The sequence below is a fragment of the Alternaria hordeiaustralica genome, assembly GCF_023758085.1.
Source record: "Alternaria hordeiaustralica strain BMP 2776 chromosome Unknown scaffold_12, whole genome shotgun sequence".
Lineage (NCBI taxonomy): Eukaryota > Fungi > Ascomycota > Dothideomycetes > Pleosporales > Pleosporaceae > Alternaria > Alternaria hordeiaustralica.
Genome location: NW_026056784.1, coordinates 591,719 through 618,692, shown reverse-complemented (window position 1 = coordinate 618,692; position 26,974 = coordinate 591,719). Strand labels below are relative to the sequence as shown.

General features: G+C 53.8%; 13 protein-coding genes across 13 annotated transcripts; 4 read left to right on the top strand and 9 right to left on the bottom strand.

Annotated features, from left to right (window-relative positions):
* Window positions 1-214: 214 nt before the first annotated feature.
* Window positions 215-1,432, top strand: J4E84_006473 (uncharacterized protein; the record flags this gene model as incomplete). The annotated part of the gene is made up of 2 exons (XM_049389062.1): window positions 215-655; window positions 704-1,432. The coding sequence occupies 2 exons, from the start codon at window positions 215-217 to the stop codon at window positions 1,430-1,432; spliced, it is 1,170 nt and encodes a 389-aa protein (XP_049243336.1).
* Window positions 1,433-2,375: 943 nt separating this feature from the next.
* On the top strand, window positions 2,376-3,000 carry J4E84_006472 (uncharacterized protein; the record flags this gene model as incomplete). The annotated part of the gene is given in 3 exon segments (XM_049389061.1): window positions 2,376-2,574; window positions 2,592-2,684; window positions 2,744-3,000. 3 exon segments carry the CDS (start codon window positions 2,376-2,378, stop codon window positions 2,998-3,000), a joined length of 549 nt encoding a protein of 182 aa, XP_049243335.1.
* A 637-nt stretch (window positions 3,001-3,637) lies between these two features.
* On the bottom strand, window positions 3,638-4,002 carry J4E84_006471 (uncharacterized protein; the record flags this gene model as incomplete). The annotated part of the gene is made up of 2 exons (XM_049389060.1): window positions 3,638-3,756; window positions 3,816-4,002. 2 exons carry the CDS (start codon window positions 4,000-4,002, stop codon window positions 3,638-3,640), a joined length of 306 nt encoding a protein of 101 aa, XP_049243334.1.
* Window positions 4,003-5,977: 1,975 nt separating this feature from the next.
* J4E84_006470 (uncharacterized protein) lies at window positions 5,978-7,508 on the bottom strand (the record flags this gene model as incomplete). The annotated part of the gene is made up of 2 exons (XM_049389059.1): window positions 5,978-7,015; window positions 7,065-7,508. The coding sequence occupies 2 exons, from the start codon at window positions 7,506-7,508 to the stop codon at window positions 5,978-5,980; spliced, it is 1,482 nt and encodes a 493-aa protein (XP_049243333.1).
* An 828-nt stretch (window positions 7,509-8,336) lies between these two features.
* J4E84_006469 (uncharacterized protein) lies at window positions 8,337-9,851 on the bottom strand (the record flags this gene model as incomplete). Its single annotated transcript, XM_049389058.1, has 1 exon — window positions 8,337-9,851. The coding sequence occupies one exon, from the start codon at window positions 9,849-9,851 to the stop codon at window positions 8,337-8,339; it is 1,515 nt and encodes a 504-aa protein (XP_049243332.1).
* Window positions 9,852-11,980: 2,129 nt separating this feature from the next.
* J4E84_006468 (uncharacterized protein) lies at window positions 11,981-13,235 on the top strand (the record flags this gene model as incomplete). The annotated part of the gene is made up of 2 exons (XM_049389057.1): window positions 11,981-12,463; window positions 12,528-13,235. The coding sequence occupies 2 exons, from the start codon at window positions 11,981-11,983 to the stop codon at window positions 13,233-13,235; spliced, it is 1,191 nt and encodes a 396-aa protein (XP_049243331.1).
* A 105-nt stretch (window positions 13,236-13,340) lies between these two features.
* On the bottom strand, window positions 13,341-13,934 carry J4E84_006467 (uncharacterized protein; the record flags this gene model as incomplete). The annotated part of the gene is made up of 2 exons (XM_049389056.1): window positions 13,341-13,669; window positions 13,886-13,934. The coding sequence occupies 2 exons, from the start codon at window positions 13,932-13,934 to the stop codon at window positions 13,341-13,343; spliced, it is 378 nt and encodes a 125-aa protein (XP_049243330.1).
* A 211-nt stretch (window positions 13,935-14,145) lies between these two features.
* Window positions 14,146-14,591, bottom strand: J4E84_006466 (uncharacterized protein; the record flags this gene model as incomplete). The annotated part of the gene is made up of 2 exons (XM_049389055.1): window positions 14,146-14,414; window positions 14,567-14,591. 2 exons carry the CDS (start codon window positions 14,589-14,591, stop codon window positions 14,146-14,148), a joined length of 294 nt encoding a protein of 97 aa, XP_049243329.1.
* A 378-nt stretch (window positions 14,592-14,969) lies between these two features.
* Window positions 14,970-16,423, bottom strand: J4E84_006465 (uncharacterized protein; the record flags this gene model as incomplete). The annotated part of the gene is made up of 3 exons (XM_049389054.1): window positions 14,970-15,256; window positions 16,011-16,124; window positions 16,354-16,423. The coding sequence occupies 3 exons, from the start codon at window positions 16,421-16,423 to the stop codon at window positions 14,970-14,972; spliced, it is 471 nt and encodes a 156-aa protein (XP_049243328.1).
* Window positions 16,424-16,776: 353 nt separating this feature from the next.
* J4E84_006464 (uncharacterized protein) lies at window positions 16,777-17,702 on the bottom strand (the record flags this gene model as incomplete). Its single annotated transcript, XM_049389053.1, has 2 exons — window positions 16,777-17,331; window positions 17,388-17,702. The coding sequence occupies 2 exons, from the start codon at window positions 17,700-17,702 to the stop codon at window positions 16,777-16,779; spliced, it is 870 nt and encodes a 289-aa protein (XP_049243327.1).
* Window positions 17,703-18,166: 464 nt separating this feature from the next.
* On the bottom strand, window positions 18,167-18,808 carry J4E84_006463 (uncharacterized protein; the record flags this gene model as incomplete). The annotated part of the gene is made up of 1 exon (XM_049389052.1): window positions 18,167-18,808. The coding sequence occupies one exon, from the start codon at window positions 18,806-18,808 to the stop codon at window positions 18,167-18,169; it is 642 nt and encodes a 213-aa protein (XP_049243326.1).
* Window positions 18,809-19,625: 817 nt separating this feature from the next.
* On the bottom strand, window positions 19,626-20,646 carry NUO31 (NADH-ubiquinone oxidoreductase 30.4 kDa subunit, mitochondrial; the record flags this gene model as incomplete). Its single annotated transcript, XM_049389051.1, has 4 exons — window positions 19,626-19,682; window positions 19,735-20,266; window positions 20,315-20,448; window positions 20,500-20,646. The coding sequence occupies 4 exons, from the start codon at window positions 20,644-20,646 to the stop codon at window positions 19,626-19,628; spliced, it is 870 nt and encodes a 289-aa protein (XP_049243325.1).
* Window positions 20,647-20,998: 352 nt separating this feature from the next.
* Window positions 20,999-26,820, top strand: J4E84_006461 (uncharacterized protein; the record flags this gene model as incomplete). The annotated part of the gene is made up of 5 exons (XM_049389050.1): window positions 20,999-21,118; window positions 21,180-21,292; window positions 21,341-21,715; window positions 21,773-23,298; window positions 24,185-26,820. 5 exons carry the CDS (start codon window positions 20,999-21,001, stop codon window positions 26,818-26,820), a joined length of 4,770 nt encoding a protein of 1,589 aa, XP_049243324.1.
* Window positions 26,821-26,974: the final 154 nt, after the last annotated feature.

The window sequence follows — 26,974 nt, the reverse complement described above, 5'->3', positions numbered from 1 at the left end:
TGCTGACATCAATGTCGAAGCCACCCTAAGTGCCGCCCTCCCACATGTTAGCTGTGACGCGCCAACCCAGCCTCATTACCTTTATTCCCAACCCTCGGATCGCCAGTCCCTGCTGGTAAACATCGCCCTACTCTGTGCCAGGGCCCACTCCACTCTCTCCGGCGTCATCCGGGCTCCTACTTTCCCTTACTTTCCCACCTGCTGGCGCGTTGCCATGGAGTCTTCACGCCAATACCAGATCCCCAACACGCCGCGTGTGATCTCACCGTCGCCAACGCCCTCGGAGGCGGGTAGTACGAAAGATGGTTATTTCGGACCCGTGACGCGCTCTTCGACGCGCAAACAACGGGTTACGTCACCTCCACCTATCGATGAGGACTCAGGATCAGATCCCGACAGCAGGGCTCGAGCAAGGAGCCGGAACGCCAGAAGTCGGAGTCCTATCCTGGATGGAGGCGTGGGACGGCGGAGGATGAGCGGCCTGACAAGCCGTAGGCAGATGAACGGGGGCATGAAGAAGGATCTCGCGCTGCCTGGCAACACTTCAAACGGCCACCTGTCACCCGCGCAAGCAAACAAGAACTACTGGAGGGAGATGAGCAGGAGTCCGAGTCCTCTAGGCTTGATCCCCATTCACCAGAAATGGCGGTCATTCGTGAGTACACGCAGGGTGCCTTCGCGAGTTGATTACTGACATCGATAGATTCACCGGCATGAGATTCCTCGCAAGATCCTCCATGTCTCCATCGGCTTCCTGACCATCTTCCTCTACTGCACCGGCACGCAAACGTCGCAAATACACAATGTCCTCCTCACCATGCTGATACCCATCGCCCTCGCCGACGTCGTCCGACACCGCTACTGGCAAGTCAACCGCTTCTACATCCGCTGCCTCGGTGCCTTCATGCGCGAGTCAGAAGTAGATGGGTACAATGGCGTCATCTTCTACCTTCTGGGCGCATGGATAGTCATGCGCTTTTGCCCGAAAGACATAGCAGTCATGAGCATCTTGCTACTAAGTTGGTGCGATACTGCTGCTTCGACTTTCGGCAGGCTCTGGGGCCACCTCACGCCCAGAGTCAGGAAAGGCAAGAGTCTTGCGGGTTCCATCGCGGCGTGCGTAACCGGTGTCATCACGGCGGCTGTATGGTGGGGCTGGCTAGGTCCCCTCTACTCAGAGTACAATCACGGCGAATACGCTTTTGCATTCCAAGGCGCCCTGACGCTCCCTCCCCAGGCGCGGGAAACTTTTGCTCTCTCCGTGAAGCAAGCTTCCCTTACCGGATACTGGGCGTTGGGCGCCATGTCTCTGGCGTCTGGCATCATCGCCAGTGCCAGTGAAGCGATTGACGTTTTTGGCTGGGACGATAATCTCACCATCCCCGTGCTTTGCGGAGCCGGGCTATGGGGCTTTCTCCGGATCTTCGGCTAATCAAAGCTCCCTACATGTACGATTTTACGTTTTACCTCTTCTAGAGTCTTGCTATTTCCAATCTATATCCCCTTTGGATCAAATGATACCCTAGATACGGGTCCTCGGGGAGTGGCATCGCATCTATGATGGTTACGATGGCGTTCTGGGACGTAATGGGGACTGGGCAGACGGAGATGGACAGGTATTGGGCGAGTAGATCGGGACATGAATCGGTATACCTATATAAGCAAATAGTGATCTTCCTTGCAGCCACAGAAGCTACTTTGGTGTGAAGGCGTCGTAGGGCTTATCGAGTTTCAAGCCGAGGTCCAAATTCTCACGTTGCTCATCTACCAAGCACCGAATCCAGCTCTCCCACACGCCTTTAGGGCTGATTATCGGCAAGCACCCGTCCTCAATGCAGAGCAGACGCAAAAGGGAAGGCCTGAATACCCTGAAGGACCCCTGCAAAGCGGTATTCGACTTGGCGCATACCGCCACATGCGACGCGGCCATTGGAGCATGCCGCCGACTTGCTTCTTCACATATGATCACGCTCACTCACGCTCACTAACAAGACTCACGGAGACACTCTGACTCTTGCGCATACTCCTACCCAGCCAGACATCCCCTACCCACGACTGCCAGCGAGCCCCCTGCCGATCGCCCGCAGCTTGCCCCGCCACACCCGCCGTTAAGAGCCCTCCACGTCCTGCGCCCGAACGCGCCTCTGGAATCTCCACCTACCCTCTTTCCGCAACAGAACCGGCGCACACAAAACTTCCCTCACGCAAGAACATCTGCATCCGGATCGCTGTAGAACGTGTGCAATCTCTGCGTCGCAGCTGTTATAACCGTCTCTTCGGCTGCGTTCCCCCACCCGTTCCCGATCTCTCTGCGCATACCGAGGGTTCGACTTCGAGCGCCACTTCACATACACATACGCGAAAAGAAGGGTACTATGGCGTCGTCATCTGCGGCAGCGGGGCTGCTGGCTCGTCAACTCAAGCAAATGCAAAACGATAAGAGTATATCAGGCATAAGCTGCGGTCTGGTGGACAACAATGTGTTCGAGTGGGAGGTGATGCTGATGATCGACGATGACACAAAGTTCTACGGAGGTACAGATCCAGACATGGTCTTCAGAAGTTACAGCTCCAGTACTAACACCAGACAGGAGGTTTCTTCCGCGCGCGCCTCACCTTCCCCAGCGAATACCCGCTCCTCCCACCAAAGATGCGCTTCGAGACACCCATCTTCCACCCTAACAGTACGTCTCGTTCCTCACAAACCCCTCATAACTCGAATCGCATAACTAACACCTCCCAGTCTACCAAAACGGCGAAGTATGCATCTCGATCCTCCACCCACCCGAAGAAGACAAGTACGGCTACGAATCCGCAGCAGAACGCTGGTCGCCCGTCCAAACACCCGAAACGATTCTTCTGTCAGTTATCTCCATGCTGTCGAGCCCGAACGACGAGAGCCCAGCGAATGTGGAGGCGGCGAGCTTGTGGAGGGATAATACGCCCGAGTTTAAGAAGAGGGTGAGGAAGTGTGTGAGGGATAGCTTGGATTACGAGTGAGGTGGATGATTAGGGTGAGAGGGAGGGAGGCAAGTGTCTTTTGTGATAGCATAAGCGCGGATGGGTATTTGGGTAGGCGATTATCTGATTGTGTCATGGCTTGCATGGCGGTGTTTTCTACTGTTCTCAGGGAGGCTTGAATGCATATGATTACTTCTTCTGTGAGTTTGTTGATGGTATTGGTGTCATTGGGTCGTAGCAAGAGTCGGAATCTGTTCTGGAGCTTCATCATTGGCTTTGCGGACTCTATGATGAGCAAGTGAAGTTCGACTCATCGAACCGGGAATCACATGGAGAGTCATCATCCGACCAGCAGAAGAATTTCAGTAAGTAAACAACAGGGTCTCAAAGCGAATTCACGAGGCGACGTATAAGATGGAGCTTTAGAAAAACAGATTTCTCATTGTATCATACACCCCTCTCTTCCTACTAGCCCTCCATCTCTAAGTATATCTACAAATAAACTGTCCCACCTAAAGGAGTGGTAGGTAGTGACAACAAGAACAGTAAAACCCCTTTCGCTATATCTCAGCAGCGTCTTGACCGCTTATATACATCCACATCTCTGGATGGTTCACTGCTACAGCAGCAGATCTAGCATGCCCGAATACACCTTTGTATTGAAGTCGGAGACAGCTTAAGCAGCAGTGCAGAGCAGACCATCAGCACCAAGCGGCACAATGCAGCACTGAGCCGTCGTGCCGTCCTCAGCGCAGGCAGCTTGGAAGTCCTCTGTTGTTTCGATACCAGCGCCGGCTGTTATGCAAATTAGCACTCGTTCTCCTCACTTCAATGGACTGGATGTCGTAACGTACCGTTCGCGCAGTTCAAGTTGGCAACACCGAGGACATCAGTCTGGCAGCACAATGGCGTGGCGAGGCCACCGCAGATCTCGCTCTGGCGAGCCTGGACAGAAGTGGCAGTGTATGGGAAACGCTTGGTGACTGCGGCGGCGGAGGTGAGGCTCAGGAGAGCGGTGAGGGTGAAGATGGTGAACTGCATTTTGGTGGTTTGGTGGGTTGGGTTGGTTGGGTTGTGGTAGTCTTGTGAAGGTGTTGTAGATGATGAAATGGAACTGTTGTGATGATGAGTCTGTTTTGGAGGGAGGAGCCTTGTGCTTATATATCTCTGATGAACGAGATGGCGGAGATGATTCCTTTGCCTATGATGCCCTTCTTTGCCTTGCCCCCTTGTGCTACACTGCCTACACTACTCTCGTACGATACTCGATCTTACCGATTCCATCCCATGCTCCCACGTCCAAGACCACGACACGACGATCAATATCCCCAATACCCTCCTCCCCATCTCTTTTTCGTCATTACATCCCACAAACTACCCAATGTTCGCCGACCATTCAGACCATTCTCCGATTGTCCACAATCTGTAATCTCCAACCAGCTACCTATCAGCCACCACAACGATCGACATGAGGCTTAGATACCCAGTGACGATCCCCATCCGCTAAGTACGCCCAATCTACCTCCCCGTGCGCCACGTAGTCTACAAGCAGATACGTCACGCCGTTTTGGGCGAAGTTTCCCTCTCTGTTTGGCCGCCTACCCTGCGTTACCGTGCAGAAAAGGCAACGACATATGTGGGGACCTGATGAACGGCAGGGTAGTGCTTTGCTGTTTAGTGTTTCGCAGCGAGCTAGGGACGAAGCGACATGTAGATCTGATAAGCTCCTGCTTTGGACGTATGCCGAGCATAAGCAATGCTTGTGGGAGAGTTTGGGCCGTCGGCGAGAACTAGAAGAGTAATCCAGGTTCTTGGAGATGTTTGGTAGTGATTAGGAGTAGTGTTATCGGAGGGTTGTTTGTTTGGTTCTGTCCCGCATGATCGCTGTAAATCAAAGTGTGCAGTGGAGTTGTAGGTAGTGGAGGTCTTGTATGTGAGATTCGGTGGTTAAGGTCATGGCAGAGATGGCCGGGTGGTGATCTCCTTCGATACCTTCAGAGTTTGAAACGGTACCTGCATACTCAACTCACCGAAACACCCACAACCTGACAGAAAGATCTGCCATGCCTGTCATTGATGTTAGCCACGTTATCTTCCACACCTGGGCATCTTCCAATCTCTGTGACAAGCGAGCAACGATCAACGATCCAGCCACCTCGGCGATCTTCCGCACCCACCAATACCAGCACTACCTAGGTACCACTTCCAATCAACTCATCGATTCCATCGATGCCAGCTCCAGAATTCCGTAAAACAATCCCCATCCTTCCGCCCTATCTCTCCATCCTCCCCGTACCCGCCGTATCGCGTCACCAGCCCCCACACGCTACCACGGCTTGGCGCGGCTGCAGCGTCGATCATGACGGCAGATAGTTACAAGCCTTCCGCTCTGAGCCTATCTCGCTCGGATGCCCGGGTGCAGTACGTACCGCATGCTATCTCTTGATATCAGGGACCGAAAGAAGGAATTATGGTAGTGTGTATTTCAAGAGCCTGTAGGATGCAGGTGTGGAGTGGACATGTGAACCGAGGGTCGATCATAACCCACACCCACATGAAAAGGGATATTGGCTCGGCAATGTAACAGACAGAACAGGGGGCGTCACGAGAGAAGTGGAGGAATGTGAAAATCTCGATTATCTCATCTTGTCTCTTCATCTGCCCCAATAGAAAGATAAAGAAGAAGAAAGCACACGGCCAGCATGTACCCTCTTCTTCTTTTCTTCCTTCTCTTACACACGATAATTACCATCTCTCTTTCTACATACATACACATCTCTCTATCTCTCCCATATCGTCAAATCGTCAAGGAAATCGGGGGTGGGAATAGCGGAAAAAGAACAACAACGGCGTATTTACATGTAAACATCCTAGGGTATCAGGCGCCAAAACATCCCGCATCCGTAACAAAACCAAAAAAGCCAAATAGATCAAAAAGCGCCAGATTGCTGCCAATCTATAAACGTCGAAGCGAGTGGGTGTGTGTTGTCAATGTAGTCGTTTCCTCCCTCCAGTCTTATATGTCGTCCCATGGGAAGTCTTGCGGATCGATCCTTGTGCATGTCAAATAGGGAAGTCCGCCCTCTCGTAGGTCGAGCTCGAGGAAATTGCGCATCAGCGGCTTGACTGCGTCTTTGGCTTTGACCTTGATTTCTTCAATCCTGCGTTCGAAGCGCTTCAGGTTGTCGCGGTTGTAGTGGTCGGGGTTCAGTCGCAGGAAGCGCTTGCACTCGTCGTGGTTCAGGTAACTTGAGCCGGCCTGGCCGAGCAAGCGGAATATGCGGCCGGTGTTGAAGACTGGTGGAGGTGGCAGCGGCGCACCGTCTCTCGAGTTCTGGGGTCGTGGCGATTTGAGGATTGGGGCCGGGGGTGGCGTGGTGTTCTCGGCGAGCCATTGTCGGAATAGCGAGACTGCTATCCAGTCCAGCCAGTTGCTCGATGGGCTCACACGCTCGCCGCGACTAGTTGTGAGGGATAGGCGGAAGAGCTTGACTTCAATCTTGGCCTTGAGCTCGTCCATCTCGTCGACTTTGTCTTCTATCAGCTCGATGACGGGCTCAGCGATCTGGCCGCGTAGCTGATTGATGCCTTGTGGCCACTGTCCGACAACGTGCACCATGGCTTCGGCGAAGATGGCTTTACTCCGTGCCATGTAGCCAAGTTTGAGGTAGCTGGGCGGGTATTTCGCGATCTGCTTCCATAACCGGCCTTGGAAACGCAGCAGATGATGGTCTACGCGTGGTCCGATGACGCCAAGCGCGTCGTACATGTCGGCGAGCTGCAGAAGCGATTTGCACTCTACGTAGGCATTCGCGATGTTGAGAGAGTCGAGCGTGGGAGGGTAGTTGTAGAAGATGCGGAACAAGTTGTCGTAGTCGCGGAAGGTGTCGTCGTCGGGGTCGGTCTCGGGAGTGGCTGTCGCGGGCACGTGGAGGGTGGAGAAGTTGGCCATGCTCCGGAAGAAGCCTGACTGCGGTGCGGCAGGCTTGTTGCGCGCAGTAGGGGGTTGCACAGGTGGACTTGGGTCGCCGCCAAACATGGTAGGCTGGTTCTTCTGTACTCTCGTTAGCATGGTCGCCGTCGCGGACGGTAAACAAACACACCTTCTGCACGAGCATGGGCAGGTCGTCATCGCCGCTGCCCCAATCCATCTCGTACCTCCATTTCCGCTTCTGCTCGGGTCGTGATCCTGATGGTATCCTCGACAGGGCGGTGCCGTTGCTGGGGCCGGCGTTGGTCACATCGCCAGCAGTCGCCCACTCATCGCTCGTGCCAGCCTCGAAGAAGCCCGAGCACTGCGTCAGAATCAACTTGTGCAGCAGATAACGCATTTCCTTCCGCCCATTGCTGATGACGATTTCGACGTCGCCGGTATGCGTGAACACGGGGAACTCATTTTGGGGTGCTAGCGACGAGCCACCCACGTTGGAGCGGTGCTGGCGATGTCTGCGGACGGTGGATGCGCGCGACGAGTGCGACACAACCGACGAGGGACGCCGTATGGGCAGTGAGCGCTCTGCACTCGCCGAGTCTGGGTAGGAAACCATGCGCCGCGACGTTTGCTATCTCGCTGTCCGGGTCTGGTGTTGTGGTGCTCGGGGTGGCCGAAGGAGTGGTTTGCGACAATGATGCGTTCCAACAATATTGCGACAGCTCGCGGATGGCTGGAGGCGGGTGACACTTGTCGGGCGGGGGCAGGTGGCGACAGCAACAAAGCTGCGTGGTGCGGTGGTTGCACGCAGCGGTGCAGCTCGCGGTGCAGGCAGGCTGGTGGTGGGCGGCCGGGTTGTTGATGCTGGTGAGCGCTGGAGGCTGGTGCGTAGGCCGTAGACGAGAATGGCCCGCTAACCACCCCACCTCGAATGCGATGGCGCCAAAGGTGGACCTTGGCCCAGAACCGGTTCAGCGCGACAGGGTAGACTCTGCTGCTTTGCGACGCATGTGCAGTCTTGAGAAGATGTTTCAGGAGCCGTGCAGCAGCGGACAGCAGTGGCTGTGGCGGTTGTTCACATGGCCGCTATCCAATATGCACCTGGCCTCATGCACCCTGGCACCCAGCTCGAACAGGTTGGAGGCTGTGCGCCAATCGCCGGCCATAACCGGGCCAAGCGCAGAGTCAGCCTCGATGGCGGCCAGCTGGGATGTCGCGGCCAAAACAGGGGAGTGCAAGCATCTGACGGTCCGAAGCTTTGATAGTTGATGCAGGGGGCGAGCAGCGTGGTTTTGTACTTTGTAGACGGCTGTGGCCATGGGATATCTTGACTGCATGTTTCTTGAGTGGTGTCGCGCATCTAGTTGCGGCACCAGTAACACCCAACCACCTGACATCATAGTCTAGATACATGATACATATCGTACAGTACTTCTTCACACCATCAACGACGCTCCGCCTGTATCTTTTCTTGCCCACCCATGAACGGTCGCAGCACCTCTGGTATTGTGACCGTGCTGTCCTGTTCGTTCCAGTGGTTCTCCAGAATGGCTGCAAGGACTCTGGGCACAGCAAGTGCTGTTCCGTTGAGCGTGTACGGGAACTCTAGTTTGCCTCCCTTCACGCGCATGCGAGTCTGTAGTCGTCGGCTCTGGTAGTCTGTGCACATGGACGATGATGTCACCTCGCCCCATCCTTCGTCTTTCTCTCGAGATGGGAAGAAGGCTTCGATGTCGATTTTCCGCGTCGCGCTGGCACCGAGGTCGGTTGTGGGCATTTCCAGGATGCGGCAGTGCAGCCCGAGTGCTTCTAGTATCTCCTTTTGGATTGACAGCATCTCGTCAAAAAATGACTCTGAGCTCGGTGCCGTTGGAGTAGTAAAGTGGTCTTCTCCCATGTTGTCGGGCGTTGTCCAGGCAAACATCTCGACCTTGGTGAACTCGTGAACACGGTACAAGCCCTTTGTGTCGGCTCCTCTTGCGCCAGCTTCAGCACGGTAGCATCTGCTCACGCCGACCGCCTTGAGCGGCAGCTCCGCTTCTTCCAGGGTCTGATTGGCCTTCATGCCGGCAAGCGGTATCTCTGCAGTCCCGGCGAGAGCGAGTTGCGGCTTTGCCTTGTCCTTCTCTGACTGCTCAATGGCATAGATCTGTTGCTCTCCGTTTTGATCGCGCGGCTGGAATCCGCATGCAGATGCAATGTGCGAGTACACCAAGGATGGAGGTGCGACTGCTTTCCATCCTTTCCTCCTAGCAACACCTAGAGCGTACTGTACGAGCGCCTGTTCCAGCATTGCACCGTCTCCGACCAGAAAGTACCAGCCCCAGCCCGAAGTCTGCGCTGAGCCCGAGAAGTCAAGTATCCCCAATTCCTGCCCAATGTCAACGTGCGACCTGCGATTCGGTGATTTCGATGACTCGTTGATGTAGCCGAGTACATCTGCTTCGGTGCCGACGGGCGTGCATGTGCTGCTTAAGTTGGGTAGATCCTGCGCCAGCCCTTCTATCTCTTCTTGGATCTCTGACTCTTGTGCCTCGATAGAGCTCAACTCTGCCTTCAGTGCCTTTGCATCGCTGATCAATCCTTCTCTCAAGGCTACCGGCTTGCCGTCGGCGTCCTTGGCGCGCGATGCTGTCCTAGCTAGAGTGGCCCGTATGCGATTGTTGCGCTCTCGTAGGTCGCGACTGCTTTGCTGAAGTGCGAGCCATTGCTCGTGCAGCTCTATGATCCGCCATGACGATTTGCTATGTGCGGCATAGTTGCGATCTATGCAGTTCTGCTCATATAGTCCTGGGTTCTGTCGGATGTGTTTGATGTCGATGGTGGGTTTCGGTGCGAACGCGGGTCGTGTGTATGCTCGGCGTGGTAGTGAACTTGTCCGGCATGACGTTAAGTTGCTGCAGAAGATTTGCCTCTGACGTGTTGCATTGGCGCGGAAAGATGGTCGGACAGCTTTCATGGTTGTAACATGAGAATTGCAGTCGGATCTCTTGCAGTGTCCCGCTTTCGCGCCTTCCTAACTTTTGAGCATCCTTGATCCCTGCACGCAGCCGTCGCGTAAGTCGCGTCACGAAACCTCCCCGCATTCTTTCACTCCGCCTTACATGGGTATACTATTCGCAGCAGGTGTCTGTTGAGGATCAGCCAGGCGAGTAAGATGGCAACGCTGCGCGTAAGTTCAACAATATGTGAGGGCAGAATGTCTATTCGCCTGTCCTCCCGCCTTAACCCGCTCACGACCACGGTACCGCGGTGACCCTGTGAAGCCCCAGTGAGACACTCGCAAGTACTCGTAATACATCCTCATGTTGGGTCAGGGCTTCAAATACGAGTTCAAAAGCCTGCCTGACAGACCTGTGTAAACCATGAGTTATCTTGGCCTCTCTCCTACAACTTACTCACCATGACTCCCAATCCTGGCAATCGCCCAATTGACCCGGCATGCGACCCTCTGGCCGACCCGGAAGACTCCAACATCTGCTTCGAAAATGGCTCTATTGCTGAAACTGAGAAAAGGCGCAGAACAAGTACGAGTCGGGGCCAAGGACAGTCCGCGACTGTACCATTCCCGCGGCAAGACTTCATTCCATATCCATTACAGGGATTGAAGGCACATGCCACGCAAACTCCAAACCTTCAGTACATGCCATTCTACTGTTGCCCCATCTGCAGAGGGAAGCGTGAGGCGCATGCCCACGTGCGTAAACTTTTCCTAGTCGCCGAGCGACTTATGTGGGAAGAAGGACTGGTGTCGATGAGTGAGAAGCATCGCAACGCATACTTCAACAAGCAGGTCAACGACGAACTCGGCGTTCCAAATCATACTGTCAGTTACCAAGACTATTTCCCTGGTGGGAGGCATAGCCAGACCAACAGATACTATCCTTTCAACAACGAGCACGAGATGGGGTTCGCGTTTAACGTTGTACCCACACATGACAACTTGACGGAAGCTGTGTGGTCATTGTGGATTGGTTCACAGTTGGACATGGAAAGAGGGCTGGCCGAAAACAGAGCAGCAGGTACTCTTCTGCCTGGAGGGAACACAGGAGGATGGACAGGACCAACCAACATGGCATCACATGATTATGCGTCAGCTCAGCCGGACTATCTTTCTGGGCTACCTACGCCGCCGGTATCTTCCATGGAAGAGGCTAGACGCATGAATGCCCTCTTCAACTCACCTCTACCGGTCGCACACCAGAGCCAGTTCACCGTCCACCCGGCAAATGTACTCGGTCACAGCAATCGGATCATTAGCTATAGGAGTTTGCAGGACTTCTACTTCCTTCTCGACAGAATCGAGAGAACATCGTACGTTGCAGAGATGTTTCTCGTAGCATACGCTGCGAGGTTGAGAGCGGATAAATGCATAAATTGCTGGCACAATCAGAACGTCAGAATTGATGGGCTTTGAGCGCGGCGTCTTCATCATCATGTTATTGCTTTAAGATACCCACTACCACCTCTACGAGGAAAACGCCGGGCAGCTGCACTGCAGTCTACTTTATTATACAGCGAAAGTTAGCCAAGTCAACGAAAACCTCCGAGCTATTTGTTCCTAATAAATATTCAACTTCTTCATTGTATGCGGTGATGCGGCGTCCGAAGAGGGTGAGATTTGTCACGGCATGACGCCTCTAGTGGCGGTGCACTGCACCCATACACATCCAACAGCATCCAACATGACGTGGTCCCGTGGCAGTGATTTAGCATTCCACAAAAATGACCCGGTGGACATGAAATCTGTCGTGTGCCTCTGGCGCAGGGCGATGGGTCCTCGGCTCGCTAATCGCATCTCGGCCTAGAACAAGGGACTGCACCAAGCTTGGTCGTCATCCGCACCTTTTCCCAGGCATCCTCGAGCGGCGTGCATCAGTGTGCCGCCGCGGCCTTGATCTTCGTATCTACCCGAGTATAAAACCGCTCTTGTTCTGCCTTCCTGCCGAACGCCCCTCCGCTGCTTCCCTGCATAAGAAGGGACCATCGCTCCTGCTCGCGTGCAACTCTTACCGCCCTGACATCACTCCTCACACCTCCACCTCCACCTACCTCCGCGTCTGCTGCACCCCACACTCGACTGCCACGATGCACGACCCGTTCCCTTTCGCGCCGCCGGAGAGCCTGGTCAAATATGTACAGCCCGTGGCCGACTTCCTCAACATGAAGTCGCTGCCGCTGCACTTCCACGAAGTCGCGATAGCCTTCACGTTCTACCAGATTATCTTCAGCTACGGCGCCCCCGCCATCTCACGCTTCTTCTTCCCGCGGATATACGCCAACTTCACCGCGCGAACCAAGCTCAACTGGGATGTGCACATCGTGTCATTTGTGCAGAGCACGCTGGTCTGCGGAATGGCGCTATGGGTCATGTGGACGGATAAGGAGCTGAATCAGATGGACTCGACAGAGCGCGTGCATGGATATACTGGAGCGTCTGGCTTGATCCAAGCTATGGCAGGAGGCTACTTCCTCTGGGACTTGGTCATCACGCTGCAGAATGTCAAGGCATTCGGTACCGGCATGCTGTTCCATGCTATCTGTGCCCTCTGCGTATTCTCGCTGGGTTTCGTAAGTAGACCACGGTGCTTCTCAGAGCACATGGGAGCTATTCGGAGTACTGATCGTGTGACAGCGTCCCTTCGTGAACTACTACGCGTGCACCTTTATCCTCTACGAACTCTCTTCGCCCTTCCTAAACATCCACTGGTTCTGCGATAAGCTCAACATGACCGGCACCACCATCCAGCTCGTCAACGGCATAATCCTGCTATGCACCTTCTTCTCCTGCCGTATCGTGTGGGGCTCCTACAACTCCATCCGCGTCTTCACCGACGTCTACCACGCCTACGCCGCCGGCGCATACACGCACTCCGACCCAGACGTCGGAAAGCTATCGCAAAACACCACCCTCCACAACGCTGGCTTCAAGCACGACATCCTCCGGTTCGCCGAAGGCCAAACCGTCCCTCTCTGGCTCATAACCGCCTACCTCGCCTCCAACATCATCCTCAACGGCCTGAACTGGTTCTGGTTCGGCAAGATGATCGAAACCCTGCGGAAGCGCTTCGATCCGCCCTTTGGTACGAAGACACAAGGCCCCGATATTAAGGACACTACACTGGAGATACCGGATGATGAGAAGGTTCTCGTTGAGGGTATTCACGTCTCTACTCCTGGTGCGGTCGAGCGTGATGCGAAGGATTATATTGAGGTAACTGACCGGGCGGCTGTGTCGCTCGAGAAGAGCAGGGCGGGCACGCATTTGGAAGTTGGGCAGACTGAGGTCAGGAGCCGGAATGCGGGACAGAGAGGGGGGTTGAGGGCTGCGCAGGCGGCGTAAAGGGATGAAGACCAGGAATGAGATGGGTGGGTCTGGGGTGTAAGTAACATGTAAGGCATCATCTACCAAATCTACATATCACCAGGTTCTTTTACAGCCTGGAAATCAGCTACTATCAGAGCTGTCAGCCTCTTCTTCACTTGCCTCCCCAAGATCTGTCCACCCCTCCTCTCGCATAGCCTCTCTAATCTTCTTCAGCAGCATACGGAAGGCTCTAATCTTCCTACCCTTCTCCGCACCCATAGCAATGGATATATCATGCACACGATGGAAACGTTCGTCCGCAAGCTTCAGCAGCTCCTTCGCTTGCGCAACTAATCTCCTTGCTGCGACGACTTCAGCATCGGCGTTCACATTGGCGGCGTGGTGATCAGGGTCGGGCAATCCCAACTCTTGCATCATGGTTTCGATGTTACGGATGAGAACGGCGTTGTCTGTGTAAGGATTAGGTTGGATTAGTAGCGTGTTTTGGCTGCGTTGGAATACGTAGGTAGCATGGCGATGGTTACTTACATTCGTGTCTATCTTCATGCGATAGCTGTGGGAGTTTGGATAGGAACCATGCTGCTGTTGAGGAGGGGCTGGTTAGCTGGTACTTTCTTATGGCTAGGGTAGCGGTTCTGCAAGAGGGGGGAGGGAAGGTTGCCTACTATTGATCTCGATGGTTGCGGGGAGTGGAGCTTCTTCCTCGTCGGACATTTTGGTTTCGGTTTATAGAGAGGGTCTTGGGATGGAGATACGGGAAGGTGTTTGGCGGGTCAAGGTGCAATAGCGGATTGGTAGAAGGGAGACAGATCTGGGAAACTGCTGATAAGAGAGCTTAGTATCATGATTGTATAGACTGCGTGCGGCTTGCTATATAACCCGTCGATTGGTGACATGACTGGTAGATCGACAAACCGCAATCCCGCTAGATCCTCCCACTCCAAGATGTTTTCCACAACGCTTGGTCGACCTTGCTTAGCAAATCCACCAAGCCTTCGTGCTTAGTATCATGTACTACCTTCTCGAGCTTGCTACGTCGCCTCTCTTCCTCTAGTTTCTCCTTCGCACGCTTTAGCTGCTCTTCCAGATCTTCGACACGATCCTTTCCCCGTTTTATGTCATCGTCGGATTTGTCAGTGAGTGATTGTCTCTCGACAATGCTGTCTTGGATGTAGGAGCGCAGGGTGCGTTTATCTGGATGCGTGTCAGAAGATTCGAGCTCCACTGGTGGCTACCTAGGTATGAGGTGGACTATGTGAGGTGGTAAAGTAGAGCGGGCAACATCTAGGTAGGGGTAGGTAGAAGAAAGATCAGGGTGAGGAAGAAGAGGGGAGCTAGGCACGTACGGGCATTTCGATCTTTGAGAGTCATCTTGGGGAGATTGGAGGTGAACCATGAGCCTGTTGTTTTTTGTTCGTTAGTCTGCTGTTTTGTTCTCGGAAAAGGACGTTGCGGTAGCACTCACTGGATATGTTTGGACGAACGGGTGGGTTTAGGGGCTCGGCATCTGTAATCATGGTTGGCGCCTTTCGCAAGTCGTTGGTGCTTTTCGGATGCCGCATTTTAGATACAGAGGTCAGATGTGAGTTCATGACTGAGTTAGCGCTGATTGGCAGAAGAGTGATAGAGATTCCGAGCCAAGGAGTATCGCACTGCCGGAATATATGTGATGGCACTGCTTGCTGTTTACTACGTCGGTCAAACAAGACAAAGGGTATGCAAACTACAAACCTAGCCAACCCTCTCCATCTAGGATCGATGAGCATCGGCCTCATTCGGCACATGATTCCGCACAATTTCCTCGACCGCACCGGTCAACTTCTGTAAGCCGTCATGCATGGCAGCATCCACCAACGACTCAAACATTCTCTTTTTCTTCTTAAACTCGAGCTTCTCCACCTCGTGCTTTCGTTCTTCGCCTTCTTCCATAGCCTCGACTTCTGACTGAGCGAGTTCTATGCCTAATTCGTCGCGTTCACAATGTTCAGCTACACGTCTCACGCTCTTGTCAATGGACTTCTTCAGGACGCTCAGGCCTATACAAGTGTCAAAATTTACACGTAAGTGACCGTTGCAGAGAAGGAGCCCGTCTGGGGTGTGGGGTGTACGTACATTCTTCTTTAGGACGTCGTGATTGGGTTTGGAGGAAATCTAGGTATTCCGTCACCGCTTCATGGTATCGAGTTAGCAAGTCGTTGACTTTTCCAAGAAGGGACTTTGGGGGCTTCGTTACTAGAGAACTTATCCCCTTGGCACATGTAGATTTGCGGGCCTGGTGGCTGTTCTTGTTCGGCCATGCTGACCTCGATCAAATTGTTTGAAGATACTTGAGCGATGCGTTCGGGATGCTGTCTTCTAGGTGTGCAGCAGATGGAGTAAGGATGTTGGAAAGAATCTGACGCTGATATATGTGGTCATGCTTGTATCGGTGACAATTATTTGTTAGTACCTGAGGTGCTTGGTACACAGCTACAAACTCGATGGATTCGATGGGCTTTGCTGCTTACTCCTCGCTACGTGGATTTACCAAGGCAAGCGGTATGCAGACCCCATGTCATTTCGATCGTCGTTTTAACAGTCTCGTCTTTCGCCCCCTGACCGTCACAAACCCGCATCATCAAACCCCAGCCTGTCCATCTGCTTCACCCTCAATCAGCTCCTCAACCCTCTTCACCAACTCCACCAATCCCTCATGCTTAGCATCACCGACAGCCTTCTCAATTATCAGCTTCCACCTCGTCATTCTCTCATAATCCCTCGCCGCATCGACATCGTGTTCCGGATGTTCACCTTCAAGTTTCTGAAGTTTCTGTAGTACAAATTCGGAAATTGTGGTGTTGCGTGCTTGTTGCAATGCATTCTCTGCGGCGCTTTCTTTGACGTTGTAGCGGAGGATACGGAGGTCTGTGGGTGGCGTTAGGATAGTCTAGAAGGGTTGAGGGGTTGGGGTATGAGGATATAGAGTGGTAAGTTCGGGGGTATGGATGGTGGAAAGAGAGTGAGCTGGATAGTGAATGTACAATCTTCTCTGTCTTCACGGGACTTCTTCTTGAGTTTGTCTAGAAGCCATTGACCTGCTTGATTAGATGACTGGTACGGTTTGATTGGAAAATAGCTTTGGAGTTGAACATACTAGAGATGGCAGGTTCTTCTGTAACTTGCGCGTTTGCTGGTTGTGCACTTGGTGGTGGTAGTCCTGACATTCTTTGGGCGTGTAGGTGAGATGGAATGTGGAAGATGTGAGAGGGTAGGTAGGTCTCGGAAGGTATAAGTATACATATCCTGATGCCTCTGCTTGTTAGTAATGAAGGCAGTTGGTAGACAAATACAAACTTGATAGATCCATTGCAATCATGTTCCGTACACAGTCATCCCAGCTACATAGGTATCTCCCATTGCTCATGCATACCGTACAAACCCAATATATCCGCCTGGGTAAGACTTCCCATCTCTAATTTCACTTTCAAAACACTCCGGGTATATCCTCGCTCGCTCAAGTAACTCCATGTAAGCACTAGACCCGTCTTGTAGCCGCCTCGTCCATCCATCACTTCACTCAACTCGACATAGCGCCAAGCTTCTTCGGAGTGCCCTTCGAAGGCCTCCTCTTCCCCTTTCCCTTTCCTTTCGCGCCCTTGCCTTTGATGAGCTTAGCCTCGATGACTTCAGCCCGCTCATAGATGAGGGTGATAGCGTTCAAGACATCGCCCTTCTGCAAAGCGGGATCCTTGTCGTCGCCTTGATCCTCTTCCGTCCGAAGGGCGACAGCTTCTTCCAGAACTTCTAAAGTGAGACGAGATTGACCCTGGGTAAAGCCCGCGAGGATGCTTAGGACAGCCAGTGTGGAGGAGTCGCATGACTTCGAACTGGACTTGGCGGCGGCGGGCTTCATCGACGTAGGAAGGAAGTGTTCGACGGCGACACCCCAGCACTTCTCGATGTGGTCCTCGTCTTCGGCAACACGTGCAGGAGTTGAAGTCGTAGAATCCAGTGATTCGATGTCGACCTCAACAGGCTTGTATTCGCGCGTGATACGCATCCTGTTGCGAGTTGTGGGCTTCTGCTTGTTCAGACTGGCGATGTGAAGGCACTTGTCGAGGTCGCATAGCTCCTAAGTTTCAGTCAGTGACGTGTCTTTGATATGGAAAAATAACAATGTATACTTACTACCCACTCCAGGCCGTAGCACTCGGCGTTCATGTCAACATCGTCGCCCTCTTCACCGTCGTACAGTACCCATTCAGATGGCGAGTCAGGTAACATGACCTCTTTCGCACTAGCTGCTACCAGCACTCGCTGGTCTTCTTGGAGAGTACTCGGTTCCGTGATGCGCTTGGCCTCTGTGGTATATATCGCGGCATACTTGATGTCGAGGGCAAGTCGTACACTTGGTAGAACTTGCTCGAGAGTCTGGAACGGTGTGACGAAGAAGTCCTCGACGGTATTCTTGGTGGAAGGGCAGTGTAGCTGGACGTTGACCATGGTCGCGAAATCGTAGAGGGTATTGAATAAGATCACTATTCTTGTCAAAGAGGGAGTGTGGATCAAGAGATCAAAATCGATGAGGATATATAGCCCAGAGGTCAGTGCTCTCTCTAGGCAGGCGCAGTGAGTTTGCTTTGCTCAATGAAGGACAGAAACTGTCGCTTACGCTCGGCTGACCCTTTTCAGGAGCCAGTGATGACTCACTTGACTCTCCTGGAAGCAGACTTGGGTCACATTGTGCTCACTCCAGTCGCAAGATATGGATTTGATAGCCTTATTGAGCAAGATACATGCGGGGGAGTTCGCATATATGGAGGTAAACGATATCAGATTGAGATGTTTACTGGCTATTAACGCGTCACTGCGACTTATACTCCATCTACTGTTTGCTTTCAGGCACTATCGCAACCGCAGGTGACGACATCACGTACCTTAACAAACGTCCAGCTCACACACCTCCATTACACGTGATTGAGAGTCTCAATCTCCAGACCGTCCTTGAACTCTGCCTCAAGCATCCCATCGCCACCTGCCGTGGTCGGGCGACAAACGTATCCTGCGATACTCACGCTCCATCGCTCATACTCCTCCGCAAGGACCCAGGTGACTTCTCGCAACGGCTGTCTGCTGACTTCCTTGCCAGCCTCATCCTTGATGATCCAGTAAATCCAAAGACTGTTGCCGAGCGCATCGCTCTCCCTTCTCGCCTCAATGGTGGCGCCGGGCATAGTACCGTTCTTGAACTCAGGCATGGGTGTAAGCGACCAGTCAGCCCACGCATCACAGCCCACGGTCGCCACATATGGCTTTCCGTAGTAGAACTCGATACCAGTCTTGATCCATTTGGTTTGGTTGTCTGGAACACCTGGCTTGGTGACATGCAGCAAGAGGCCGGCTTGGTCGTATTGACGGAGTTGGTCGGACGGTGGAAGCTCGAACGACAGCTGCGCTCGCTGGAAATTCTTCAGAGTGTAGGTTGGGAGCTGCTCTGGGTAGGTCGATGCATTGAAGGCGTTGTGCATGGGAGGCTTGCGCCAGATGTCAGTGTTTGGTGGAGCCGAGAGGCTGAAAGGCTTGATGGTTGTGGTTGTCGTGTTGGACATAGTGACTGCGGCTGTGGCTGTAGCTGCAAGAAAAGAGAGAATGGAGAACTTCATCTTGATGATGCATGTTAATCTATGGAATCTTGATTGCATTTATACCTTGGCACAGTGATGCAAGACAGCTCTACGGGCGTGACGACGGCGATTACTGCTAAACTATGGTAACGCATGCGATTGGCTGGAAGTCGGAAGTACGGTAGAACGTCGGTTTGATACAGCTTGATAATTGTGATGGCGGTGGAGGTCCCCATGCTCAAGAGCCCACTCAGGATACCAAAGGAGATTACCCCGAAGCCTTTTCATCCTGGGATGTCGGCATCTTGTGATGCAGACGGGGAAAGCGGGGTACTGTTCCGGGCGAGAACCTGCGAGGTTCGACTTCCGATGGGTAGCTGTGGTGGTTCGTCTTACACATCAAGCCATACTACGGCAGATCATGCAAGACGTTGTCTAGCGGGTACCGATGTTTACCCGACAAGTGGGAACTGACGGAGGAAGGTGCAGTGCTAGGCGCTTCCCTGATTGAGCGGGGAAATGCGAGATCTGCTTGGCATGAGCATCGAGACTTCAAATACGAAATACGAGACGCGATCGGGCTGCAGCAGTCGGACACGTGCCCAGCATGGCTAATCCCATATGAAAGTGTCGTGAATCTTACTCCGACGTGCAATCTGGGTTGTGCAGACTCGAAAGCGCCGACAAGTGAAGCAACTACACCGAGCAAATCATCACAGCAGCGTGTATACGTTGTGGGCCATCGGATGTTGTACAATCACATTCATTCGCAGGTATATACAATCCAAATGCTCTAAACCTTCTATTTCTTTTGCTCTCCCTCTTTGGGAGGCTCTGGCTTTGGCGTAGGGAGCTTGAACTGCGTGCATGTTAGAGGTTGAGTCGAGAACGTGGTATGAAGGATAGCTTACGTTCTCCGGCTTGAGATCATCACCAGGACCGACCTGCTCCCAGGCTGATGAACCACCACGGAAGTTCCTGAAAGCCTGTGTCATCTCCAGGGGTTCTACGACAATCCTCTTCTTCTCCTCGTCGTATCGGATCTCAGTGTATCCAGTCATGGGGAAGTCCTTTCGCAGTGGGTGGCCGTCGAAACCGTAGTCGGTCATGATTCGCCTCAGATCTGGGTGTCCAACGAAGAAGACACCAAACAGATCGTAGACCTCACGTTCGTACCAGTTGGCACCATCGTAGAGATCGCACAGACTGGGTACTGGAGTGGCCTCATCCGCGTACGTCTTGACCCTCAGGCGCGAGTTGTGACGGATGCTGAGCATGTTGTAGACGACCTCGAAACGCTGGTCCTTGGTGGGGTAGTCGACGGCGGTGATATCTGAGATTTGTGTGTACTCTGCGGCGGTGTGGTACTTGAGGAAGGTAAAGGTGGGGATGATGCCGGCGGGCGGGACGTAGATGGTCAACTCATCCTTCCAGACGGAGAACCTTGGGTAGGGTCAGACGGTAGTTACTCCCAGGTGTGAATTGACATACTGCTGGACGTATTTGGGCAGACATGACATGATGTACTGGCCATATTTGTGCAGAGCCTCGCCCTTCTCTTTGTAGTGGTCGGCCGGGTTCACGATCGCGCGCTTGAGCGTGACGGTCTCGTCGCGGGGGGCAAACTGCGATCACATTAGAAACCACGTCTTCACCATATCATGTGACATGCGCACCCTCATGTTTGGCGTTTCCGATTCGGGACCCGCGACTTCCTTTGCCCGGAGAGCCGTGGAGGCAAAGGTGCGAACTGCATGGCGGGAGGAGCCCGAGGCGCGGACGGCGGCGCCCAATGGCCGGCCTACAGCTAGCCGCATGGCCATTGTGTGCGGTGAGAGAGTGGTGAGGCTACGCGATGTAGCAGGTGAGGGCGACTGCGGGTGGTGATGTCGTCGACGTCGTCGAGTTCGCAGCTCCCACCCGCAAATGCGCGCTTATGTAAGTCGCTAGCGTTAAGCGGAACCTGGTGTGCCATCGCGCAGGTGCAGCCTCTTAACCCCCATCACCTCCTGTGGATCCCTCTTCCAGCGACAGCGACACTTCGGCCGGCGTTTATTTGTACTTCCGCGGTTTCCTTACTGACCTCTCGTCCCGACCCCCAGGTCTCGTCTCACCCCACGTATCTCTACTTCGAGCGCCACCCGCTCTCAACAACACATCGCAACCACACACACCATGTCTCGACTGCAGCAGGACCAGTTCGTCGACGATGACGAGGAGGAGTGCTGCCCGCTCTGTGTCGAAGAGTTCGACCTCTCGGACAGGAATTTCCGCCCCTGCCCATGCGGCTACCAAGTACGCCTCTGTGCCAAAACTCGGTGAACCATCTCGAGTCCCATGCTGACCCACGTGCCAGATATGTCAGTTCTGCTACAACAACATCAAGACGACCATGAACGGCCTGTGTCCCGCCTGCCGCCGCCCCTACGATGACTCCACGATCGAGTGGAAGACCATCTCCCCCGAAGAGTGGGTCCCCTGCACCTTCCATCTCTAAACACATCTGACACTACCCAGGATGGCACAACACAAGCAGCTCATCGCGCAAAAGGCCAAAAAGAACGCGCAGATACGGCAGAAGGAAGCACAAAAGGCCGAAGCCGACTCTCTCAGCCGCAAGCATCTGTCGGGTCTGCGTGTCGTCCAGAAGAACCTCGTATACGTGACCGGTCTCACGCCGACGATACGCGAAGACGAACTGCTCAAGACTCTTCGTGGAGACGACTATTTCGGCCAGTACGGCAAGATCCTCAAGATTGTCGTCAGCAAAGCCAAGGAGAACGCGCAGCATCAACAGTCGGTGGGTGTTTATGTAACATTTGCTCGCAAGGAAGATGCAGAGAAGTGCATCAACGCTGTCGACGGTTCTCAGAATGGCGAGAGGACATTGAGGTATGTGAACCTCTATCCATGCACACGTGTCATGTAACAAGCTCACGTTTCTTGCAGGGCTCAATTTGGTACTACGAAGTACTGCTCAGCGTACCTCCGCGGCGAGACCTGCAATAACCGCAATTGCATGTTCTTGCACGAACCCGGCGAAGATAACGACAGCTTCACTCGCCAAGATCTCTCCATGATGAACTCAATCCAGACGCAACAACCGTCACAATCGTCTACGTCTCGAGCCGCGCCCCCCGCCCACCAGGGCCCCGCTGTCGCTGCCGCAATCCCGATGCATCGACAGGATAGTACCGATACGTCGAGCTCGATACACGAGGCACCCGGTTTGCCTGCAACCGCTAGCTGGGGAAGTAAGGCGTTGCTGGAACGCCGAGCCAGCCGATCCACGGTCGCTTCGAACAACGCCAGTCCCATGGTCACGAATGCTGTTCCCGCGCAACCACCCAAACCATCGAAGGCAGCTGAGCCACCAAAGAAGAAGGGCAAGGACAAAGAAAAAGAAAAAGAAAAGGAGAAAGAGAGGGAAAAGGAGAAGGCTGCACAAGCATCGAAGGCTGCCACCCCGCCGCCTGCTCCGACACCCGCACCCGCCGCCCGCCCTCCGAAGCCCCGCGACAATGGTATTCACGATTTACTGAAGGTCATCTGCTCACCAGACTTTAAGTTCGTCTTCTCAAGCGCCGTTCTGTCGGAGGAAGAACTGAAAGCTGTCACTGAGTTCCCTCAACTACTGGATCCCAATGGCGGTGCTAAGCGTCGTGCCATCAAAGAAAAGAAGGAGAAGGAACTGGCATTGCAGCGCGAGGCTGAAGCGGAAGCTGTAGCTGTAGCAAAGGCAGCGTCCCAACAAGCCCCGGCTGCTGAGCGTGAAGACAACGAAGCAACGGCTGGCGGCAGCTTGCAGCTAGGCGGAGAGCCCGAAGACGGTCCCGAGACAAATACCAACCACCTCAATCAACACGCGATTGCACCACCTGGTCAGCAAGGTTTCGGAGGCAGCCTTTTCGGGCAGAACACGCCATTGGCCGAGGACTTCAGCAGCCTGGGATTGAGTAACAGAGGCCTTACACCTCAGCAACAGCAGCAGCTATTGCTCTCCAACTTCAAGTCTGGCACCCAAGCCACGGGCATTCTGAACAACATGCCGAGTGCTCAGCAGCCTCAACAGCACAATGCTTCTGGCCATACCAGGCACACTTCACGCTTCAGCTTCGCCAACGACAGCGCTTCCGCTTCCGCGAATGTGCAGCCTGTCGCGAACCAGAAGTTGATGAGCCAGCAAAACTCGATGATGCCCAAGAACGCCAACCAATTCAACCCGATGTCTCAGCATCAGCAGTTGAGTGGACAGTTCTTCACCAACGTGCAGGGACCCCCTCCAGGACTTAAGCCTACTGGTACACCCCCGGTCAGCGGGACTGGCATGTTCGGTCAAGGCCACGGTTTCGCTACTGGTGGTCTACCTTATGGGGCTGGCGCAACGGCAAGGAACAACAATGATGCCATGTATCAGGACCTGCTCCGCAGCCGTAACATGGACGGCGGTGCCAGGTTAGCTGATGCTGGAAAGCGTGAGTCAATGTTTCCTTCTTTCCTTAATCAACATCCTTCAACTTCCACACCTGCCCCTGCCCCTGGCCTCCTCAGCTTCCCTTATGGACCTTCGCCTGGAGCTTACCAGGAGTCTGGTTCGCAGAAATCCAAGAAAAAGGGCAAGAAGCATAGGCATGCCAACACTTCCTCCTCTGGGGGTGGCGGTCTTGCCGATGTCCAAGACCCGAGTATCTTGCAGGCGAGGCTGCACCAAGGCGGAATGGCCGGGCAGGGCTTGTATGGTCAAGGCCAAGGTGGTTTCTCTTCGCTCTATTCCAACAACAACTACGGCGGCGCTGGACGATGGTAGTCACTTTCATTCTGCACTCGGGTCGGCCTAGCGGCTTGACATTTTGTCTCAGTACTTTACTTCAATGATGGCTGCATGGCGTTTCGGATTTACGGCGAATGCATCGGCACATATTCAGTGCTTCGACACTGGATCGCCTGGCGTTATGATTGGACTGCACGGATTTTGTCAAAGCATATGGCCCCGGCATGTCTTCACGGCACCTATACCTTCTCGTTTCTTTTCATTTTCTTTTATGATTTGGTGGATTGCGCTGTCTGCCGCTGCAAAGGTTGGCTTCTCTCGTCGTCTTCGTCATGGCCATCGCATGTACGTAACTACCCCTCCTGCCGCATCATGTCGGCATGCTTACTTTCTAATAGAGAGATGGCCTGTTCACTGTTTTCTTGCCCACCAAGTGACGAAGATGTTCGAGAGACGACTTTGCAACATGATGTACCTTACGCTTTTGTCAACCCATCCTGACCATCGTCTGGCGGCCGCCGTACTTAGATCATGACCTCGCTTTTGTCAATTTACACTTTGAAGATTCTAGTGCTGACGTAGTATTGCAGATGATGGATCCTTGAGTGTAGAGGAACAGGCATCTATCAACGTCGATGCACTTGTTAACGACAGCGACAATGAGCCAACACGGCCCGCTCCAAGCACTCCACTAAGCGGCCAATTCTTTGAGCATCCTCGCCGATCGACTCCTACTATACCCCCTGGCTTCACAGTACCAGCAATTCCCAAAGCAGTACTTGAAGAGTCACGTTCGCGTGCTGGATCTCGACCAATGTCCCGTACTACATCTTCGACCATTATACCGGCCGTGCCTGTTGTACCTGCCACACCGCTTCCCAACTCAACTCCTAACAAGAATACCAAGGGCAAGCAGAAAGCTGAGACTACTGGACCTGCAACTCCTGCAGCAGCAACTACCGCGACCACTGTCTCCAAGCCTTCACCTGCGCCTACGACGCCCTCAAGAACAACGACCAGGGAAGCAGTTGTTGTTCCACAGACACCCAAGGAACCCACACCTAGAGAGGCGTCCAAAGCAGTTAAAGAGGATGTTTTGCAGACACCGAAGTCCACACCAGACGCCAAGAAGTCGATGGCGGAAACGATCAGCAAGGACACGCCAAAATCGAAGGGTGCTTCTAAGAAAACTCAAGCTGCAGTTCAGACCACCCCAAAGAGAGAGCCACAGAAAGAGACAGCGCGCACTCCTGCGGCGACTGCGACACCTCCAGCTTCGACCAAGCGACAGCCTCCTGGCAAACTCGATATTCAAGCAGCAACTAAATTGCCGGTTGAAGCTGGCTCTCCAGCTCCAACCTCATCTAAGACAGACTCTCAGGCAAAAAGCAATCGTTCTGTGCCAACGACATCAGCTGGTTCTGTGCCTCCAAGTCCCGCCGCAGCGGTGACTGGATCGCCAATCAAGCGCGCGGGTGCGCCGAGGACTTTGCGTGTCGTCGCAACACCAAAGACAGAAGTGCCACCGCCTGTTTCCGCGGCATCCCAACCGTCCTTGCCTCAGATCCCAACGGTCGACAAGCTTCGATCTAGGCAAGCGAGTATCGCTTCCGTCAATATACCAGGCACGCCAAGCGAAATGATATCGGACACTGCTTCAGTTACCTCTACATCATTTTCAAGGGCCAGCTCACCGCCTCCGATCGGCGGTAAGGTCGGGACTGCGCCTGTTAGGAAGAAGACAAAGTCACAAGCCAAGAAGGATAGACAAGAGCGAAAGAAGCAGATAGAAGAAGAAATACTGGAGGACAACAAGTCGGATGTTGAGGTAATGCAAGCTCCAATCATTGGGCGCAAGAAGAAAGCCAAAAAGCCGACAACAAACGCCAAACCTATTGCCGCTGCCTTCAAGAGCCAGCCAGCCTCGCCTAAGCCGGCTACTGTGGAAGAGGAACAACCTGAAGTACCGACAGTGGCCTCACGGAGAGTCTCGTCAGCGAAGATCTCGGCAACAGCAACGCCTGAACCGGAGCCGGAGCCCGAGCAGCCCAAGGAAAAGCGGGAACATTCAGCTCAGTCGATCATGGCCGACTTGCAGCGCACGGGCGAGCTCCTTGCATCGACCCTTGAGTTCTTCAAACCGTTGTCTTCGTCACTCGCTCATGCTACCCGCTCTACTCAGAACGGTAATGTGTCTACACCTCCGGATCTGAAGCTGCACTTTTCCCAAGTCGACCTCGAGGCGCTTGCAAAGAAGAAGCCAGTACGTCTGAACAGCCAGGACGCAAAGCCAGACTCTAGGACTCTGATTACACCCAACGGCAAGTTCTTCTGGGGGCTGACTGAGGAGCTTGAGAACAAGGCACTTGAGCTTGAGAAGCATATCGAGGAGCTCAAAGGCCATGCCCGCTTCCACCCTCGTAAGCAGAATGCACACGGTCACAGTGTGACTACTTCGGCGCATTCAAATGACGTCCTCCCAGCTATCGCCACTGCACTCAAGGAGGCAGGTAAGAAGCTGAACACCAACGGCGGACAGCAGATGCCGCGACTGGACAACTCTTCTGGACTTCTCGGTTCGACGAACCTTCCCTTGCCACCGGTACAGGGACAAGACGCGTCCATGCCTCAGGTTCCTCCCCCACAACAGCAGCAAACACCCGCAGATGCCGGCGCTTATCTGAATCAATACGTTCTCCCGAAGACGGACAACCCACCGCCAAACCAGCCACGTCCCGAGATGGCGGCTGTTGGTGGCGCACCTGGCGCCGGAACAGCGAACATCTCTGTCAACTCGAACCGACTAGCCAAAGCGGCCAAAGCAGTGGTTGAGGGAGGAGCGGTAGGAAGCACAGAAATAGACGGCATGGGATTGATGGCGGCTGACAGGCTTGGCGGCGTGTTTGTGCAGGGTCTCGAAGCGCTCGTGGGTGCTGGACTTGGCTACCAGTCTTCACAAGAGTTCGGCCTTGACGGCAACGGCAACATCACCTTTGGAAATGGCGGTGGAAGCGGACTGGACATGCAGGGGTTAATGAACGCGATTGAGACGACAGCTGGAATGGGTGGATATGGCAACACAAGAAGAGGAAGAGGTAGTGTGCTGACCATGGAAGAGGCGGAGCAAGCGATGCATGCGGCGAGGAGAGAGCACGATGTTTTGGAGAAGAAGCTCAATGCGCTGATCAAGAAGAACAAGAAGCTCGCGACTGGCGTAGGAAAGTAGTGCTGGTATAGGTTGATGGGAATCCCCAGTAGGTATAGCATAGGTGATGGGAGGTTTTGACAGACGATATGCTTAGCAGCTATCGAGTAGTCCAGATTATGATTTTGGTAGCAGAATTGTTAGCATGGTGACATCGTATATGCGCGACGGATTT